The sequence below is a fragment of the Cucurbita pepo genome, chromosome 5 (genome assembly GCF_057944985.1).
Source record: "Cucurbita pepo subsp. pepo isolate OVF chromosome 5, ASM5794498v1, whole genome shotgun sequence".
NCBI classification, from domain to species: Eukaryota; Viridiplantae; Streptophyta; class Magnoliopsida; order Cucurbitales; family Cucurbitaceae; genus Cucurbita; species Cucurbita pepo.
Genome location: NC_141802.1, coordinates 3,364,216 through 3,382,819, shown reverse-complemented (window position 1 = coordinate 3,382,819; position 18,604 = coordinate 3,364,216). Strand labels below are relative to the sequence as shown.

Here is an 18,604-nt window from a genome sequence, read left to right as displayed (position 1 = left end):
CCTCCGATCCTTGGCCATTTTCTCTCTGACGCCCTCAGTTTCTTCCTCCGATCGTCTGTTCTGTTTTGCTTTGATCTGTTCTGTTCTTCCGATGAAGCATCAGCATCTTCCGCCGCTGAATTTTCATCTTCATTTGCCTCACTTCCATCACCGGAGCAAGCCGGACACTCCCAAGGGCTGTTTGGCTGTTCTTGTTGGCCAAGAACAAGAGAGGTTCGTGATTCCTGTCATTTATGTCAATCATCCGCTGTTCGTGCAGCTCTTGAAGGACGCTGAAGATGAATATGGCTTCGATCAGAAAGGTCCGATCTCAATTCCTTGCCCTGTTGATGATTTCCGTACACTTCAGGGCATTATTCATCATGATAGCTTCATTCATCATCTTCACATCTCTTGTTTTAGGCCCTCTGCTCACTGATTCACGATGTTCTTGATGTTAAACCTAAAATAGATCATAACTGTATATACTAAAATAGTCTAAGATTTACTAGTTTATGATTTGAAGGGTTTGTTACCAAATCTATGATTTTATGGTTTGTTACCAAATCATAGATTTGGAATGTAATCTTCATTATACGCATCTATAAATACATGAGGTCGTGACCCATATAGGTCATCGTGCCATTCAATCTAACATGGTATCAGAGCCAAGGTTTATTTTTTAAACTCCTCGCCATGTCTTCTTCCTCCTCTCCATCCACCATCTCCAACACCGTCTCAACTACCATGGCGACTTTTGGCCTTAAACAATATCCAATCCCTCTACACCATGTTGTCACAATTCGTCTAACCAAAAACAACTTCATCATATGGCGTGCCCAGCTCCTCCCCTACCTACGGAGTACGAAGCTTATGGGCTACCTCGATGGCACCAATGTTGCACCTGCCAAGCTGATCCCTTCCTCAACTGCTGCTGGTGCTGAGCTGGTCTCTAATCCGGCCTATAATCAGTGGTATGATCAGGATCAACAAGTCCTTAGCGGCCTTCTCTCCTCCATGTCTGAGGAGATTCTTCATGATGTGGTTGCCGCTACTACGTCCAAGGAGGCGTGGGATACCCTGCAGCGGATGTTTTCATCGTCAACTCGTGCTCGCACTACTCAGATTCGTGTTGAGCTTGCCACGTCCAAGAAACGAGATCAATCTGCTGCAAATTATTTTTGCAAGATCAAAGGGCTAGCCACCGAGCTGGCCGCCGCCGGCTCTGCCTTGCAGGATGATGATGTGATCGCGTATCTTCTCGCTGGTCTTGGCCCTGACTATGATCCCTTCGTCACCTCAATGACTACCAAGAGTGAAGCCCTCACCCTTGATGATGTGTTTGCACATCTAATGACGTATGAAGCTCGCCAACTACAACACCAGGCTGAACTTCAGTTAAATCTTGGATCTTCTGCCAATTATGCTAGTCGTGGTGGTCAGCAGAAGAATCGTGGGCGTAGGGATCGCGGTCGTGGTCGTTCTCAAGGTTATGCACCCTCTCGTCCTGCTGGTGATCGTCGTGGCCCTTCTGCTCGTCCTTCCTGCCAGATCTGCGGCAAAGTGGGGCATACTGCTATCCGCTGCTGGCATAGGATGGATGAGTCCTATCAAGATGAACCTTCTTCTGCTCCTCCTACGGCACTGGCGGCTACTTCCTCTTACAAGATTGACCCAAATTGGTACAGCGACACAGGCGCTACGGACCATATCACCAGTGACCTGGATCGTCTCGCTGTGCGTGAACGTTATCATGGAGGTGAACAAGTTCAAGTCGGCAATGGAGCAGGTTTGCGTGTTTTGCATACTGGTCATTCTCTAATTAATACTGCTACTCGTCCTCTTGCGTTGCGTAATATTTTGCATGTGCCTGAAATTTCCAAACATCTTCTTTCTGTTCATAAATTTTCTCGTGATAATGACGTATTTTTTGAATTCCATCCTTGGCATTTTTCTATAAAGGATCGACAGTCGAGGAAAAGTCTCCTAAATGGGAGGTGTGAATCTGGTCTTTATCCTATTAAGCCATCCGATGTCGATAATCTCAAGCACGCCTTGGTGAGCAGATCTACTACTCACGCCCAATGGCATGCTCGTCTTGGACATCCTTCATCTCAAGTAATAAAATCCATTTTGCGTCTAAATAATATTTCGTGTGCTAGTGAGTCATCTTTGTCAGTTTGTAATGCGTGTCAGTTAGCAAAGAGTCATCGATTACCATATACTAGTTTTTCCCATAGGTCTTCGTCACCTTTGGAACTTATTTTTTCGGATGTTTGGGGCCCTGCACCTCCATCTGTTGGGGGTTTTAAATATTATATTAGTTTCATTGATGATTTCAGTAAATTTTCGTGGATCTATTTGATGCATGATCGTACAGAAGCTCCTCGTATATTTTTGCAATTCCAAGCTCATGTTGAGCGCCTCCTAGATACTAAAATCAAGTGGGTTCAATCTGATTGGGGTGGGGAATATCAGAAAATTCACAACACATTTTTTCGTTCCCTTGGAATTGGTCATCGTGTTTCGTGCCCTCACACACATCAACAAAATGGGTCTGCTGAACGCAAGCATCGTCATATTGTTGAAACTGGCCTAGCCCTTCTAGCTCATGCTCATGTACCTATTAAATTTTGGGACGACGCGTTTCTTACAGCCACATATCTCATCAATCGTCTTCCTACTCGTGTCATCGATAAAAAATGCCCCTTAGAGCTTCTTTTTCATACCCCACCAAATTACTCCTTATTAAAAATTTTTGGGTGTGCTTGTTGGCCTCATCTTCGTCCTTATAACAAACAAAAGCTCTCTTTTCGATCAAAGGAATGTGTCTTTCTAGGCTACAGTTCTTCACATAAAGGGTATAAGTGTCTTGACACCGATTCTGGTCGTGTCTATATGTCTAGAGATGTCATATTTGATGAAAATGTTTTTCCATTCAAGAGAGCCTCACCTAATTCTTCCCCAATCATGCAGTCGACGCATAATGCCCCTGATTTGTGCACCTTGCATTTGGGTAATAGCAGTACTAATTTGGAGAATGATCACATGCATATGTCTGGGCCTACTAACTCTTTGGATGCAGAAAATTTGGTGTCTACATCAGCTTCGGAATTGCCGCAACAATCCTCCGCGTCGCTGCCATTCGAATCGGCGTTGGTTGTTCCGCCAATGATTGAGGCATCGGCTTCTCCGCCAGCAGATGATATTGCGCAATGCCCGGTCGAATCCTCGGCCGTTGGTCAACCAACTGCTGTAGCATCGGTTGCTCCCCTCGCAACGGCTGATACGGCCGTCCCCTCAAATGTGGATTCTGCACCTACTACTCATCCGTATGGTACTCGATTGAAGCACAATATCAAGAAACCCAAGGTGCGTACAGATGGAACAGTAACATATCTTGTAGCTCGGTCTTCTGCCTCTGAACCTACTTCACATATTACTGCTATGGAGCATCCCCTCTGGCGTCAGGCAATGAATGATGAATTTCAGGCACTTCAAAAAAATAAGACATGGCACTTAGTTCCTCCTCGTGCTGGTCTTAACGTTATTGATTGCAAATGGGTTTTCAAACTCAAACAAAAGCCAGATGGCTCTATTGATCGCTACAAAGCACGCCTGGTTGCTAAAGGTTTTAAACAGCAGTATGGCGTCGATTATGATGATACCTTTAGTCCAGTTGTTAAGCCCACTACCATTCGGCTCTTATTATCTCTTGCTATTTCTCGTGGTTGGGCTATTCGGCAGATTGATATTCAAAATGCTTTTCTTCATGGCCTTCTTAATGAAGATGTTTATATGAAGCAGCCCCCTGGATTTGTGGATTCTCAACACCCTGGTTATCTCTGCAAGCTGGATAAGTCGCTTTATGGCCTTAAACAAGCTCCGCGTGCCTGGTTTTCTCGCCTTAGCTCCAAACTATTACAGCTGGATTTTACACCTTCAAAGGCTGATGTCTCTCTTTTTATTTTTAACAAAACGGGCATTCAGATGTATATTCTCATCTACGTTGATGATATTATTATCATCAGCTCATCTTCTACGGCTACTGAGAAACTTCTTACACAGCTTCAGGATGATTTTGCCGTCAAGGATCTTGGTATTTTGAGTTATTTTCTTGGGATTGAGGTCCGCCATACTTCTAGTGGACTTATTCTGACACAACATAAATACATTCGAGATTTATTAGCCAGAACCAATATGCTCACCTCCAAAGGTGTGCCCACACCTATGCTTCCCAGTGAGAAGTTGTTATTGAATGGTGGTGAAAAGCTCTCACCTGAGGATACTACTCGCTATCGAAGTGTCGTTGGTGCTCTCCAATATTTGTCTCTTACACGTCCTGATATATCCTTCTGTGTCAACAGAGTGTGTCAGTTCATGTCCTCTCCGACTTCTATACATTGGGCGGCAGTCAAACGAATTCTCCGTTATCTACATGACACTATTGATATGGGTTTGTGTCTTACAAAGTCCAGCACTGATTTGTTGAGTGCCTTTTCAGATGCTGATTGGGCTGGGAATCCTGATGATCGTCGAAGCACTGGAGGCTATGTGATCTTCTTTGGTGGCAATCTTATCTCTTGGAGTTCGAGGAAACAATCGACAGTTTCTCGTTCTAGTACGGAAGCCGAATATAAGGCGGTTGCTGATGCCACTGCCGAATTAATTTGGATCCAAGTTCTCTTGCGTGAGCTCGGGATCTCGCAAGCGCGAGCGCCTAGCCTATGGTGTGACAACATTGGTGCCACCTACCTATCCGCCAATCCAATCTTTCATCGACGGACGAAGCATGTTGAGGTTGATTATCACTTCGTTCGTGAACGAGTATCGACTCGTCAGCTTGATGTTCGACTCATATCTTCCAAGGATCAGCTCGCCGATATCATGACAAAGCCACTGCCAGCTCCTTCTTTTAGCTATTTTAGGCGCAATCTGAACTTAGTAGTACATCGTCCAGATTGAGGGGGGGTGTTAAACCTAAAATAGATCATAACTGTATATACTAAAATAGTCTAAGATTTACTAGTTTATGATTTGAAGGGTTTGTTACCAAATCTATGATTTTATGGTTTGTTACCAAATCATAGATTTGGAATGTAATCTTCATTATACGCATCTATAAATACATGAGGTCGTGACCCATATAGGTCATCGTGCCATTCAATCTAACACTTGAAAACCTTACTTTAGAATGGGGTTTAGGTTCTGTTTCTTTGTTTGTTTGATCATTCATACTGTTGATTTCTGGGATTTCCTCTGTTAATTCCTTCAAATATTGTCCTAGATTGTGGTGTTTTTGTCATTTGTTTCTTCTTGTGAAGATTTGCGTCTCTGTTGAAGCTCAAACAACATAATCAGAGCTGTCTGAAATGGATTCTGAGTAATTTTTTATTATTCTGGTAATGGCAGCTGTAACTTTGCTGCACGCGTCTTCTTCGTATGTAAACTAATCCAGCTTGAATAATGGAAAGTCAAATTCTATTTAAAATAAGAAAAATGGATTGTGCTTCTTCCATCATTGACTTCTTCCAATTACGCCTTCCACGGACCACATGGATGAGATCAACTCAACCCCTTCTCGTATTTATAATTCTCCACTTCTTTATTCATATATTTTCTTCCCGGCAAAAGACAAATAGCTCAATCATAATTGACGTGTATTCTTTAAGTCGAAGTTCAAAACTTCGTACCTCATGTTTCATGTGGAAACACTTACATTTATGTAAAGATGGTGATGTATGTATAATTTATCTTCCACGTAGTATTGCAAAAGAAAGAACGGTTGAGAATTATTGAGAGAGGAGTAGTTCCACATTCGGGAAGATCATGGGTTTATAAGTAAGGAACGCTTTTCATTCGTATGAGGTTTTTTTGGAGGAAAAAAAAAGCATAACCATGAGAGCTTATGCTAAGTGGACAATATCATATCATTGTGGTGGGTCGTCGTTTATAACATGATATCAGAGCTATGTTCTTAACTTAGCTATGTTAATAGAATCCTCAACTGTCGAATAAAGAAGTTGTGAGTCTCGAATGTGTAGTTCAAGGTGACTCAAGTGTCGAACAAATGATGTATTTTGTTCGAGGGCTTCAGAAAAGAAGTTGAATTTCAATTAAGGTGAGACTATTCGAGAACTCCAAAGAAGGAAATCTCAGGGGAGGCTCTATCGTTTACTTTGTTTGAGGAGAGGATTGTTAAGGATTGCCACTTGACTAATTAAGAGAAAGATCACGAGTTTATAAGTAAGGAACACTATCTCTATGAGGCCTTTCGGAGAACCCAAAAGCATGCTTAAAGTGGACAATATCATATCATTGTGAACGCTTGTGGCTTTTAACAAGAAAATCAGTACATATCAAAATCTGTATTCTGCTTTCTGGGTTGTTTTTACAAGATGGAAGATTACAAGGAAAGAACTGTGCGGTGGGGAACATACAATACATATTGCAGCCTCGTTTCTTTTGTTGGCATGGCCATTCTTTCACTGTGTTCTCAGAAGCTGCAGGGAATCAAATTGAGAATACAAAGAGGAAAAAATGAAGTGTATATGTATTTTAGCTATTAATGTCTTGTATTAGAGTTGCGGACTGTAACACCATGCAAAAATCTTGTGTATCCAAAGAAACTGAGTTTCCCATCAGAACTTCTTGTCCAGTTCTGGAGAAATGAATGAGCTGCAGGACTTAGATTCATTTCCTGAACACATTTTAAACACTTCCTTCAGTTAACAGTTCTTAATTGTGTGAAATATAGTAATTCCAAGCCTCAAACTGTTGCTTACCTGCACCAATTCATGAACTGAAATGACTCGATTCCCGTCCTGCTCAAAATACTCGAAAGCTCGGGTGGCGATGCCTTCCCATCCTGCAACAGCCTCCAGCTGATATACACTGATTGCAGCTGCGCAAAACTCCTCAAAGTCCATTCTCTCATAAGCTACGGATTCCGTCTTAATACAAGTTCGAAATGTTAGTGAAAGGGAACATACCTTTCATAAAGTGTTTAAAAACTACACTTAAAAGTAGAAACTTTTTAGAATGTTAAATAGAAAATCGACGTGCTAGTGACTTAGAACGACATGACAATCACTAAGACGCTCACCGAAATGAAGTTCGAAAAAAACGATATTCAAATCGTCGAATTCGTCAAACATTCTAATAGTTTTCTACTTGAAGGCGAAGAAGTAAAAGTGATCTCACCATCTTTAGAATGTCAAGAATATTCGACTCTCTCATTGCATCAGTAGCGTTTCTCACAAGAGCCTGAACAAAGTTTAATATGTATGCATCAACAGTAAACGTTGCAAATAAATTTCGAAGCAAAAAGAATGGCAAAAGGCTAACCTCTTTGAAGTTATCAATGGTCACAAATCCATTTTGAGGTTCCAAGAGCTTAAATTGAGCCCTGAGGTAGAAAAGTTCATCTTCTGTCAAAGCTTTTGCAAGTGCCTACAATAATGTAGCGATGCCACAGTAAATGAACCTGTCTACTTAAAGTTAATGATGCACTAATGTGCACCAAACACTGTACAGAAACTGCATAGCAATAGCATCTATGTGCCCCTAGAAGTTAGCAGCATTACCTTCAATGCTGCACGCTTGAATGGGGTTACACGAAGATATGCTTTAACTGACTTGTATATGAAACTATCCAAAGGCACAGCAACGTTTTCATCTCGTAACCACGGGTGCGCTGTGAATCGAACGACCGACATCGTTTGTTTATCGTTAAGTATACTAGAAAAGAGAAGGAACCTAAGCATGAAAGTCTAAAGAATTTACTTAAAGCTTGGACTGCTGTCATTCTTTTTCTATGGTCTTTATTCAGGAGCCGTTTGACAAAATCTTTAGCTTCTGCAGAGATGGTAGGCCAAGGAGAATCGTCGAAGTTAGGATCGGCTCTTAGCACGGAACGAAAGATTCCTGATTCAGTTCTTGCCCAGAAAGGTCTGCCTCCACACAACAGGATATATGCTATGACACCAATGCTCCACACATCTGCTTCATGGCTGTAAGATCTGTAGAGAACTTCAGGTGCAACATAGTATGCACTACCAACGACATCATTCAGATGTTCATCTGCACAAGAACTATAGGTGTTGTGAAAACAGCCTCACCTCCATTGAGATGGCAAAGTGAAAATCAAGTATGAATTGAAAATAGCAACTTCTCAAGGATAGCAAGAGCTTGGATTTGGATCTGTAACAGTTCAAGCCCGCCCACAGTCAATAGATATGGTCCTCTTTGGGCTTTTCCTTCCGGGCTTCTCTACAAGATTTTAAAACTTGTTTGCTAGGGAGAGGTTTCTACACCCTTATAAAGAATGTTTCGTTCCCCTCTCCAACCGATGTGCGAACCCACAATCCACTCCCTTCGGGGACTAGTGTCCTTGATGGCACACCACCCGGTGTCTAGCTCTGATACCAACTGTAACAGCCCAAGTCCACCGCTAGCAGATATTATCATTTTTGAACTTTTCCTTCCAGGCTTTCTCTCAAGGTTTTAAAATGCGTATGCTAGGGAGAGGTTTCCACACCCTCGTAAAAAATGTTTCGTTCCACCAACCGACGTGGGAACTTAAAGAATCTCTCCCTACCAATCTTTCACATCATATGCAAATATTCAATGAACAGAACAAAGCCAAGAACATACATAAGGACCAGAAGTTCTTACCTGGCTTGACAAAATCAGATAGACCAAAATCAATGACTTTGAGTCCTGTGTTCTCATCTTTTTTCACAAAAAGAAAGTTCTGCGAGAGGAGATTTTGACAACGACAAGTTACAACAAGTAATACTGAACTTTATCCATTTGAAGCTACAAGAAGATGTCTTACCTCTGGCTTTAAGTCACGGTGGACTACTCCTTGTAGATGAAAAAATGCAACAACATTAAGGATCTGCACAAGAATAGTTTTGGATTCTTGTTCAGGATATCTTCCTCCTCTGCAAATTACATTATGAACTTGGTATCAAGTTGATCAACGTTTTCTCATAGTAAATGAAGTAAACCATTCTTACCTTGACACTATTCTTTCCAGCAGTTCTCCTCCTTCACACAATCTGATATCAAAAGTTCATGCAGTCAACTAATATTAACTTCAATGAGTACTCAGATATGTAGATAAGAAGATTAATACATACTCCATAACCATGTAGATATTATTGGCGTCTTCAAATGCGTCATGGAATTGGACCAGATTCTTGTGCCCAGACAATGCTTTCAATATCTTAACCTCCCTACGAACATCTTCAATTCCAACTGCTGAAGTCATCTGTCAAACCAAATATCACTTAGTTTTTATAGAAATTCTGAGAGCTAATCGAGCAAGCAGCGAGTTCATATCAAAACAAAGCAAAACTAGGCGATGAATCATGGTGATTGTCCCACTGCTCGAGCCCGCCGATAGTAGATATTGTCCGCTTTGGTCTGTTACATATCGCCGTCAGCCTCACAATTTTAAAACGTGTCTATTAGGGAGAGTTTTACACACTCTTATAAGGAATGTTTCGTTCTCCTCTCCAACCGACGTGAGATCGTGGGTGATCATTTCATAGGCTAGAGGGACATCCAATTTTGCAAATGGATTATGAATTAACTCAAGGTTAATCGTTTTTATATCATGAGGATTTCACGTCTAGAATGAATTAAATCAACGAACAGATTGAGCTAAAGAAATAAAGATAGAAATATTGAAAGAATTGAGTGAACCTTAGATTTGGAGATGATTTTGACGGCGACGGGCTTTCCTTTGAGGTCGCCCTTTTTACCTCTGGCCCAAAAAGTATGTCCAAAATGGCCCCTCCCAATCTCCTTCCCGAGCTCGAACTTCGCACCAAAGTTCTTCGAGTATCCAAAGCTTTTATCCAACTGAATCTCTCCCACTCCCTCTTCGCCAATTCGGTTTTCCTCTGGAATCGTAGCCTTGCGCGATTTCCGCCGTAGAATAGCCATGATCGGCTTAGCCGGGGAAGGAGGCGGCAGAGGCCATCGGAATTTCCTCCCCGGAGTTCTAGCTGGTGACGGCGCTATTCCAGCAGGTAGAGGACTGGAAAATGGACTCCCCGTCGCTGACACTGAGTAGGACTGCCTGAATTCTTCAGGTCTTGAATAAACATCTCCATAAGCGATCGGAGAGGCACCGGAATGCGAAGATCTCGTATGGCTGCCGCCGGAAATTCCAGTGTCGTGGTTGACATCGGAAACACTTTTGCTACACAAGTGTCCCATCGCGAAGTTAATCTCGAAGCAAGTCGTTGATCGGAGAATGCGCAAGCATTAAATCGAACTTTGTGGAGCTTAGTTCTGAAACTCAGACCCCTGAGAAGAAGAAGAAGACGACGACGACGAGAGCAGTAGGCGTTGAAAATGGAAGTTTAGAAAGTCGGAGGAGGGAAGGTAATTGAAATAGGCATGCTGTTGATTTAATGATGAAAGGCCGATTATTGGCCGTCAATCAAGTCCAGCGATGAACCTGATGCAGACACGTGGCATATAATTCCACCAATTTAGGTGACCAAGAATAATAATTAAAAAAAAAAATTGAAAATTGAGAAACGGAAATGTTTTTTATTTATTATTATTTATCAAATTCAAGTTCACATTACAAATCTTAAAACTAATATATATATATATATATATATATATATATAAATGAATGCATAAATCTCGAGTGAAAAAATGTTAAACCAGGGTGATCAAATACAGACAAAATATAATTCGTCTGACTTCAAATAATATTTTTTGAAATAAAACCTGTTCGGTGTGTTGGATGATGGAAGTCCCACATCGACTAATTTAGGGAATGATCATGAGTTCATAAGTGAGAAATACTAACTCCATTGGCAAGAGGCCTTTTGGGAAAGCCCAAAGCAAAGCCATGAGAGCTTATGCTCAAAAGTGGACAATATCATACCATTGTGGAGAGTCGTGTTCGTCTAACACGGTGTTTGCTAATAAAGGGATAAAATGATATTTTAATGGATAATAAGATAAATATAGAGTGGGTTTATATTTGAAAATAGATGGAAATAAATAAATAAATAAAAGGAATCACTTGCTGTGGCAATAAATGTCATGTTTATTAGGTATGATTAAAATATTGATATCAAGTTCGAGTAGACTTCTTCTCGTTTTGATTGGATATGAAAGTCAAATTAGACATCTATATCAAATTTTCGATTGGAAGCAGAATGAATGTCTTTGTTCGTTTATGATCCCGAACCGACACTTGAAATTTATTGGTATGTAATGACAGTTTTCGCTTCTTAAAGTACTTAAAAACAAGTAGGTATTTGTTCGTTTATGATCCCGAACCGACACTTGAAATTTATTGGTATGTAATGACAGTTTTCGCTTCTTAAAGTACTTAAAAACAAGTAGGTAGAACGATCGGGTTGCTAAGAATGCTAGAGTTATTAGGTGTCGAAACGAAATTCTGTATTTTGGTTTGATAATCTAAGAGCTTAAAATAAAACACGAACACACTATGAGCTTAAAATACAATACTAATTATTAAATTTTAAATTTTATGATTTAAAAGAAAAAAATTAATAATTTAAACAAAAAAATAAAAAATTTAGAATAAGCGGAGGACTAATAACGAAGCATTATTGGTGCACCTGTATTTTTTGAAAATTGCAATTTGACCCATAAAGAATTGAAAATTCGTAAAAAACCCCTAAAATAAATTGACCCCTCCGAGTTATCGCCCACCTTCCTTCCTTTCTTCTCGCGCGTTCTCTTACACTGTCTCCTCCTCTCTAAATCTGCCACTGCCTGATTCCCAATCGCTCGTCTCCTCCCCATCATACCTTCTCCCTTTCCTGGGGTTTGTTCGGACCCCGCCGGAGCTAGGGTTTCTGGACATTCCCAGAGGCCGAGAGACACTGATTTGGAGCATTGACGCGCCTTTTTTGTTTAATCTTGTCAAGGAAGCCACGGCCGCAGTGCGTGGTGCTTCTCTCGCGATGCAGTCTTCCCAGCTCTCCCGCCAGGAATGGCGAGCCGTTGCTGACAATCACTCCGCTCGAGATGCCGCCGGTGAGGTAGGGCTTTCCGCATATTTAATGGTCTCTTGCATTGCCTTTTTGGTTTCTGCACTAATCGGAATCAAGGACAGCAGCGTTCCTCTTGTTTATCTTAATATCTTATCTGTTTACTGGTTCTGTTAAACGCCTTTACTGATAATCACTATATTTTTGCTGCCTCTCGTTCATCGTAGTCTTTTGTTTTGTGTTTTGAGCTTATGCATTGTCAGGTCTGGAAGTAGAACTAGAGTTTTACGTATGCTATTGCTTCCTGCTCGGAAAATGGGAGTACTGTCGTGCTCATTACGTATTTAGTTTTAAGTTTTAAGTTCTTAATTCGAATGGATGACTGAAGAATATGAGAAACCTTCCAGTCTGTTACTATGAAACTATCGGAACTTAAAAAATTCTTTTGATAATTAGGCCGGAGAGGTACTCTAGCATGTTTGATGTCGATAGGTATCGTCATATTGATAGAATGGCGTTCCTCTAATAGAGTGGTAGGGTGCAGATGATCTCATTTCCCTCATTGATTGGCTTCTTTCAGATTTGATTGAACATTGCATTCATCTTTAGCCTCCACCCCAAGCATACTGGAGTTAGCTCATGTCCTTCACCAATTTCTAAACTTACGTTCAATCATATGGAGCCTCATGCGTGAGTTATAACCTTTATTAGTTTTATTGAAGCTTATATGTTGTGCAGGAAATGGAACGATCAAAGTTGACACAATCAGATGAAAGGACCATATATGAGGTAAGAAGGTTCTGGTATTGGAATCATAGAACCTCATGAATCATTCTGGTGAAGATGATGTGCTCTATGTCAAGGTGCAGCAGGGAAGGGAACCCCTTAATGTTGACTTCTCTTCAATTTCAATTGATGGGAATTCAGATAATGATATTTTGCAGCAACGGCTCAATGATGTCACTAGACAGAGAGAGGATCTGCAACAGATGGAGATTGAACTTAGAGCTCAAGTTATTGCAAGATCAGAAATATTGGAAATGCGAAAGAGGTTTGATGCTCAAATGAAAGAACACAATAGTGCTGCCTTCAAGATGCAGGTTTTTACTTTTTACAACTAGATGCTTGGACAATTGTCTGATGAAACTATTATTAAGTTATTATATTTGATTTTTCGCTGCATATTAATCTTCTATATCATATGTGGTTCAAAAATTCCTTTGCAAGTTGTATTGTTAATTGGCTTGTACATAGTACTTATAATCGGCAATTAATGGCTTAGTTTATTTTTGAATTGATTACTACTACCATTATTATTAGATCACGACTACTTTGACACTTAAACGAGGCATTTTGTGGTTGTACAGGACCAACTATGTGAAAGAGACCAGGCTATTCATGAATTGGAAAGGAAATTAGAAGATAAAGACAGGGAGTTGCAATCAATTAAATTGGACAGTGAAGCGGTCTGCTGTTTTTTCCTCATGCTTGATTTGTTAGCCTAAGAATGTTCAACATGGAATTTTTTTTTTTATTCTCTTATTCTATAATTTTTTCACAGGCTTGGGCCAAGGATGATCTTCTTCGCGAACAAGATAAAGAAATAGCAACTTACAGGTTGCATTTTGTGTAGATGTCGATCTCCTACAATGTTTCCATTCTCGTGCCATTGATTTTACATTTTTTGCTACACTAACACATACTTAAAGTAAAGTAATTTTATTACTGTTCAATTAGTCACAATGTGCATTTTTGTTGGCTCTGCTATAATGGCATTTCTTCTATTATCATGCTTCCATAATGAGTTTTAAAGTTGAGAAATTAGAAGTACCTTCTCTGTAGGAGAGAACGCGATCACTCTGAGGCTGAAAGAGCTCAACAAATGAAACAAATGCATGAACTCCAAGAACACATCCATGAGAAAGAGCGGCAGTTTCTTGAGTTACAGGAGCAGGTTTGTTGTTTCTCCTGGTTAAATTGGAAATAAATTTGTATTTATATCTGCTTTCTTCCTTTTCACCAATCCTCTTTAAACTTCCTTTTAAGGTATTGTGTGATCAAAAAACTGTAAGAGTTTTTTCTATTCATTTCCTTTTGATGGATGGTGATTAAGTAAACACCTTGGAGGTATAGGATTAAATTGAGGTTTAGTATTTGTTTTCTTCTTCTTCTTCTTCTTCTTCTTCTCTCTCTCTCTCTCTCTCTCTCTCTCTCTCTCTCTCTATACATTCTTGGTGCGTTTTATCATCTTTATGAATTTTATCTATAGAACATTTTATTTTCGTTCTGCTAATATAGGCTCTTTTATTATATGACCCGAGAGTGATTTTTGTTTAATGTTCTGGTTTTCCTGTTAGAAATTTCTGAGTTTCATTAGCCTTGAAATTTCTAAGAGGGGCAATAGTGTAGATTATGGATCGAGCCTTGTCCAAAGTTTTTTAAGAAATGATTTGGTTGTTACTTCATTCATACTGGCAAGGCATATTGCTATGCATTAATTTGATTTCTGCCAGACATGATTTTCGTTTGTTGGTAATAGTTTCCCCCTGATATCGTCATATGGTTTTGCATGTTTAGATCGCAACTATATAACTTCATAAAGATCTTATGGTCCCTATTATTCAGCATAGGATTGCTCAAGAAACCCTTTTGTACAAAGATGAACAATTGAGGGAAGCCCATGCTTGGATTGCTCGTGTCCAGGAAATGGATGCTTTGCAATCGACTACAAATCATTCCTTACAAGCTGAATTGCGTGAACGAAAGGAGCAGTATAACCAGCTATGGCTTGGTTGCCAGCGGCAGGTTGGTTCTCTTTGGCTTTGTGATTTAAGAATTATAGCTTACAGGCTTACAATTATGACTTCCTTTTCCGTTTCTTGGATAATCAAAAACATTTTGTTTTGTTGTCAAATCTATGAATTATTTTGTTTTTGCGTTTCCAGATTTTCCCATTCCGGCCTGTTTATTAGATTCTGCAATATCAAATTTCATATTTTATAATATTTTGATTCAAATTGAGGAACACAACGCATGTTGGCTGTTTATTTAATTATTCTAATACCATATTCATATATTTTCTGATATTGTTGTATTCCTTTTCCTTTTAAGTTTATTGTTGTCGTTGTTAATGTTGTTATTTTCATTTTAAAATATTAGTTTGCAGAGATGGAAAGGCTTCACATGCATTCGTTGCAACAACTCCAACTCGAGTTGGCTGATGCAAGGGAAAGAAGTGGGACTTACAATGAGGAGTCAAATATATCTCAGACAAATTCTAAAGATGTATCGCAATATGGGCAAACAAATAATAACCAATTAGGTGGAGCTGCTTCAAATGGAAATAATGGGGCACTGTCAAATGGGAATGCAGAAAATGTTCCATCTTTTAATTTGACTGGCAATTCATCTATCCAGGTGGGATTACGTGTCCTTCCTCCGTCCTGCTATTGATTTTGTTGTTTGTGACTTATCATGGTTACTTACTACCTTATGGTGAACACTTCCAAAATAGATCAATAAAAAATGAAGGCAAAAGTAATTTTGAACCCCCATCCCACTCCTGTTGCAGTTACCATATTCACCTAAATAGACACTGATGACTTCTGTAATAATATGGCTGATCTGTCTTTGTTGCTAGAGTGACCATGTATCCGGTGTTCCAATGGCGCCATCATCTCTACTTGGGATGCCACCCTACCTTACTCCTGGGCAGATGGCTGCCTTGCATCCTTTTTTGATCCATCAACCAGGGGTTCCTCATTCTGTACCATCCCCAGTTCCTCAATCTCACATGGCGCATTTCTCGTCATTACCAGCTGTATCATCCATCCAACCGTGGCAGACTAAACAGGTGTGTGACAATTGATGTATTTTGGTTTTTTTTTCTTCATTTTTATATCGTAGGAAAAAAAAATTAAATATTATGCATCTTCTCAAGATTGTTTCAGAGGGTTCCAACATATCTGTTCAGAATGAGCTTCAGTCTTCTCAAAATGCTCAAAACATAATGACATCAAATACTAATTATCCCTACGAGATGACTGCTAATGGGCAAGCTCTTGAACCAGATTATCTGGATGTTCATACCAGCAAGAGAAGAGAACCTGATTCAGTGCTTTCATCATCTTCTGGAGAAACACAGGTCTTTTGAATATTTTAAACTTCAAACGATTAATTAATCATATGATTTCTTTAGCCTTGTTTGCTGACAATAGATATATTTTTTTAGCTTGAGTCAGTGGATAGAGGATATCAAGTGGCCCCCCAACCCGATACGAGCTTGCAACATGTTGCCTCTCAATTTCATGATGCTCTAAGGATTGGTTCTGCTTCTATTCAACACAACAATGAAAAGGTGTACATTTTGCGTTTTCCCCCCCCTTTGGTGATTGCTTATTTGATTCAAGAATTAACTTAAGCTATACTTCGTTTGGCCCAGGATCAAATTGATTTGTGTGCAGGTGGTCAAGTACTGGAGGAGCAAGGGTTAAATGGGGGAAAATTAAGTCCTGCTGTCAGTACGTTAACCTCTGATTCTTCTCCCATTCACAATGTAAACATCAGTGACGTGGTTATCAACAATGCCTCTGGATCTGGGGCTGTTGTATCTGAAGCTTTTGTTTCGTCTGGGCCGAACATTCCAATAATGGTGGAGAAGGCCTCAGAAACCGCCCTTCTTGATGAAAGAGCATTATTAGCTTGTATTGTTCGAACTATTCCAGCCGGTGGTAGAATTCAAATAAGTTTAACAGTGAGTTTTATTGACACTGTCATCATAGTGGCCATTATACTTTTAGGAAATAATATATTGTTGGCGTTTTTATTAACTTAAGTTATTTGTCCTTTCGAATACAGCTACCAAATAGGCTATGCAAGATGCTTGCACCTTTACACTGGCATGATTATGCGAAGAAGTATGGTAAGCTTGAAGACTTCGTAGCTGGTCATCCTGAAGTGAGATTCTCCAGAACTTGATGCACATTAAATGATTTTGTATTTCTGGCAGTGTGTATGGCTGTAAACAGTTACAAAGTTTTTTCTTTTTTATTGGTGATCAGTTATTTGTGATTGAGGGCGATTATATTCAGCTTCGAGAAGGAGCACAGAAGACAATAGCAGCTACAGCAGCTTTTGCTAAGGTTGCCGCTGCAGCTGCAGCTTCATCTCACTATTCATCATATTTGCCTTCTGTTGCTATGACTCCAATGGCACATACTAATCGGTCAAAGAGGATTATATCTACTGATTCAAAAAACATGAAAGCCGAGAAGACTTCTGTCCTTACTACAAATATGGCTAAGGATTCTCCACAGGGCACACTAATGAAGAATCAACCTAAAAATGGTTTTCATTCGGCCGCCGGTGGAGGTCTATTGAATGTGAAACTTTTTACTAGATCAAAGGATAGTCGTGAACTGAATGTCTCAGAAGCCAAGCCTGGTGAATCATCTGTGTTTTTGGAGTTTGAAAATGGGGCTGCTCATGATAGAACATCAAGCGGGAGCAATCAAAGCTTACCTTCAACTGATGGGAGGTCTAGTGTCAATTTTTCTGGGAAACATCAGGGCAGGTATTATTCTAAACCATTTAGCTTGTGAACGCTACGCTCAAAATATCCTTTTGCTCAATACCCTTTATCATGAGTGGTTGGTTGAACATAGAGTTTAACGAGCTCAATTTGTATGTACTATGACAGGATGGCGGCTGCTTCGTTGCCTTCAAGAAGATAGTAAGTACTCTTGTTATATTGAAATTTTAGTTGGGTTTGCCTAATCTTTCTTTTTTATGCAATATTCACTTTTAGTCATGTTGAAAATGCAATTGATGAATTTCTTCATTTATTTATTCTTTTTGTTAAGCTGCTCAACTGTTTTTCATTGTTCATAAGAATTAGCATTGTTCCTTGTTTTGATTGATTGATTGATCTGAATTGACAATCTATTATGCATCCCTCTCCTGGGCATTAGCATCTCCTCTTCGAACTCTTTTGGTCCAATAGTTTCTATTCTTGTCCTTAGGCTACGTTTCTAGTTGATGATATTCATGAAGGATTCCCTTGTTCTGTTTTGGATTTTCCAGAGAATGTATGAAATATGCTATAATCTTAATGGCTTACTGGGGGCCCTGGAGGGAAGGATCAGATAATTCCGAGACGTTTAACCAAGAAAATCATCCCGATTTGAATGATCAGTTATCTGTAATTTCCCCGATCGGACTTGTCATCTGATTTTTTTCTCCTTTTATCTTTTTTTTTTTTTTTTTTTTGGTATTTTTTTTTTCAATTTCGGGGCTATTTTTAGTGTGTGTTCTTAATGACACGGACTCTCAGATCTCTCATTCTGATATTATATGATTATAACTGTGAATCTGATAGTTCATACTCGTTCGCCATGGTCTCGATTCGTCAAATTCCTAATGGTTTTTGGCTTTCTTATCTATACTTTATGTAAACTGGACTTGCTTTTGAAGTGGTTGGATGTCTTGTATGACGAGACAGTTTTTATCCACTAAATTATACTCGAATGGATCATCTTATGTAACAATTTTTGGTCTGAAAACATATGCTAGCAAATAAAATGATCTAATCTCTAGCAAGTTGCAATTCAAGCTAACATTTTGCATAA

General features: G+C 39.6%; 2 protein-coding genes and 1 non-coding gene across 3 annotated transcripts; 2 read left to right on the top strand and 1 right to left on the bottom strand.

Moving 5' to 3' along the window:
* Positions 1-1,206: 1,206 nt before the first annotated feature.
* Positions 1,207-1,346, top strand: LOC147792634 (small nucleolar RNA Z247). Its single transcript, XR_015421261.1, has one exon. It is a non-coding gene; the product is annotated as a small nucleolar RNA Z247 (small nucleolar RNA).
* A 4,925-nt stretch (positions 1,347-6,271) lies between these two features.
* Positions 6,272-10,381, bottom strand: LOC111796138 (CDPK-related kinase 6). The gene is made up of 11 exons (XM_023678847.2): positions 9,694-10,381; positions 9,126-9,256; positions 9,003-9,044; positions 8,819-8,927; positions 8,656-8,734; positions 7,765-8,061; positions 7,566-7,675; positions 7,327-7,431; positions 7,183-7,245; positions 6,765-6,932; positions 6,272-6,679 (listed from the first exon to the last, which is right to left on the bottom strand). The coding sequence occupies exons 1-11, from the start codon at positions 10,210-10,212 to the stop codon at positions 6,545-6,547; spliced, it is 1,758 nt and encodes a 585-aa protein (XP_023534615.1). The 5' UTR covers positions 10,213-10,381; the 3' UTR covers positions 6,272-6,544.
* A 1,285-nt stretch (positions 10,382-11,666) lies between these two features.
* Positions 11,667-18,358, top strand: LOC111795329 (uncharacterized; the record flags this gene model as incomplete). The annotated part of the gene is made up of 16 exons (XM_023677672.2): positions 11,667-12,029; positions 12,717-12,767; positions 12,842-13,078; positions 13,346-13,444; positions 13,540-13,595; positions 13,821-13,932; positions 14,604-14,783; positions 15,138-15,395; positions 15,619-15,831; positions 15,919-16,122; positions 16,210-16,335; positions 16,420-16,731; positions 16,836-16,934; positions 17,039-17,550; positions 17,677-17,709; positions 18,060-18,358. Coding segments are annotated over 16 exons (2,856 nt in total), but the record flags the coding sequence as incomplete, so codon positions are not given.
* Positions 18,359-18,604: the final 246 nt, after the last annotated feature.

Excerpts from the sequence above, each read along its gene's own strand:
- LOC111796138 (XM_023678847.2), bottom strand. The coding sequence starts at position 10,212 with ATGGGACACTTGTGTAGCAAAAGTGTTTCCGATGTCAACCACGACACT. Across the intron at positions 8,062-8,655 it reads ATCTGATTTTGTCAAGCCAG|ATGAACATCTGAATGATGTC; the intron begins GTAAGAACTTCT and ends GTTCTTGTGCAG. Across the intron at positions 6,680-6,764 it reads CAGTTCATGAATTGGTGCAG|GAAATGAATCTAAGTCCTGC; the intron begins GTAAGCAACAGT and ends AAATGTGTTCAG.